At 49.0% G+C, this 1,620-nt stretch overlaps 1 protein-coding gene across 1 annotated transcript; it reads right to left on the bottom strand.

Annotated features, from left to right (window-relative positions):
• Positions 1–311: 311 nt before the first annotated feature.
• Positions 312–952, bottom strand: LOC101032636 (small ribosomal subunit protein eS7-like). The gene has a single exon (XM_039461986.2). It carries the CDS (start codon positions 937–939, stop codon positions 355–357), a length of 585 nt encoding a protein of 194 aa, XP_039317920.1. The 5' UTR covers positions 940–952; the 3' UTR covers positions 312–354.
• Positions 953–1,620: the final 668 nt, after the last annotated feature.

Raw genomic sequence — 1,620 nt, forward strand, 5'->3', positions numbered from 1 at the left:
GGAAGCAAGCTTCCGAAGTCCACAGAGCTGCTGAGTGACCAGGCAGTGAGGGGCCCAGAACGACCGGCAGGAACCACCCCCGCTTTAGGGCCTCCCTAAGATACCACGGTTAAATTGCGGTCCTTAATGGAGGCTGGTGTCCTGCAGTTGAGCAGAGGGAAGGGACATATAAAATGACAAGAGCAAAACACCAACTTCACTGTCAACATAACTTCATTTATATCCACAGCCTGATGAGGAAGAAGACCCTGTCCTAGTCCTAAAAAACAAAGCTCATCACAAAACTTCCTGTTTGTTTTTTGCTTTTTGTTTTTTGTTTTTACTGCGAATATATTTTTTATTTAGTCATTCTGTTTACAATTGAAACTCTGGGAATTCAAAATTAACATCCTTGCCTGTGAGCTTCTTATAGACACCAGAAAAAGTTTCAGCCTTGTGTTCCACATTGTTCTGCTGTGCTTTGTCCAAATGAACCTTTATGAGCTGGCTGCCAACCAGTTTCACACGGATTCTCTTGCCCACAATTTCACTTGGGAAGACCAGGTCCTCAAGGATTGCATCGTGCACAGCTGTCAGTGTATGGCTCCTGGGACGCTTTTGTTTATTTTTTGTATGGCTTTTTCGAGTTGGCTTAGGCAGAATTCTCCTCTGAGCGCTAAAGACAACATGCTTCCCACTGAACTTTTTCTCCAATTCGCGTACTAGCCGGACTTGGATTTTCTGGAAAGATTTTAGTTGAGGAACAGGGACAAAGATCATGGTAGCTTTCCGGCCACCACCAACTTCAATTGCCTTGGCTGCCGTAATATTCAGCTCCCTGAGCTGAGCCTTGAGGTCCGAGTTCATCTCCAGCTCCAGAAGAGCCCGGGAGATGCCGGACTCGAACTCATCTGGCTTCTCGCCATTGGGCTTCACGATCTTGGCACTCGAACTGAACATGGCTTTCTCCTTGGTGAGCACCGACTTAGAAAGAAAAGCAACTTCCTGTTTAAAATGTCTGCAACACCCCAACACTCCCGTAGCTTACAACGGTATACAGCCTCGACCCCTCCACCTGGCACACAGGCTGCCTCCCTCTCCAGCCTCAGCTTTCAAGATTGCAGCTTTCGGGAACGCAGTCCTCCCTGCTCCTTCCAACATGTGAGGAAGAAACACCGAAACGCCGTGCCATCACTGACCTCCACACCTGTGCCCACACTGCCCAGGGAAGCTGTGAGCCTCCCCCTTCCCTCCCCCGAATTCTGATTTCACAAGGCTTGCTCCGCTTCTCCGACCTTCCAGCCTCTCTACTTGTCCTTTCCTTTGGGGAAGAATACATTCCTCATCCTTTCCTCTGGGCTCCCAAGTGCAGTGCTCAGCCTTGTCGAAACACCCACTGCATGGTGTCGTCATGGATGGTTACCACATCTGTCTCCCTCACTCTGCTGTGAGCAGCCAGCCAACAGCCGCACCTGCTCATCTTTCTCTCTCACACCCATTCTATCAGCTTTGAGTCACAACCTATTAACACAGGGAGAAGATGAGGCCGGTAGGCTACGTAAGTGTGTCTAAGTCAACAAGTGAGATCTGTTAGAAATCTACGTGGTGGTAGATACTTTTGGAAGGGAAGGCCAGGAATGT

The sequence above is a fragment of the Saimiri boliviensis genome, chromosome 9 (genome assembly GCF_048565385.1).
Source record: "Saimiri boliviensis isolate mSaiBol1 chromosome 9, mSaiBol1.pri, whole genome shotgun sequence".
NCBI lineage: Eukaryota > Metazoa > Chordata > Mammalia > Primates > Cebidae > Saimiri > Saimiri boliviensis.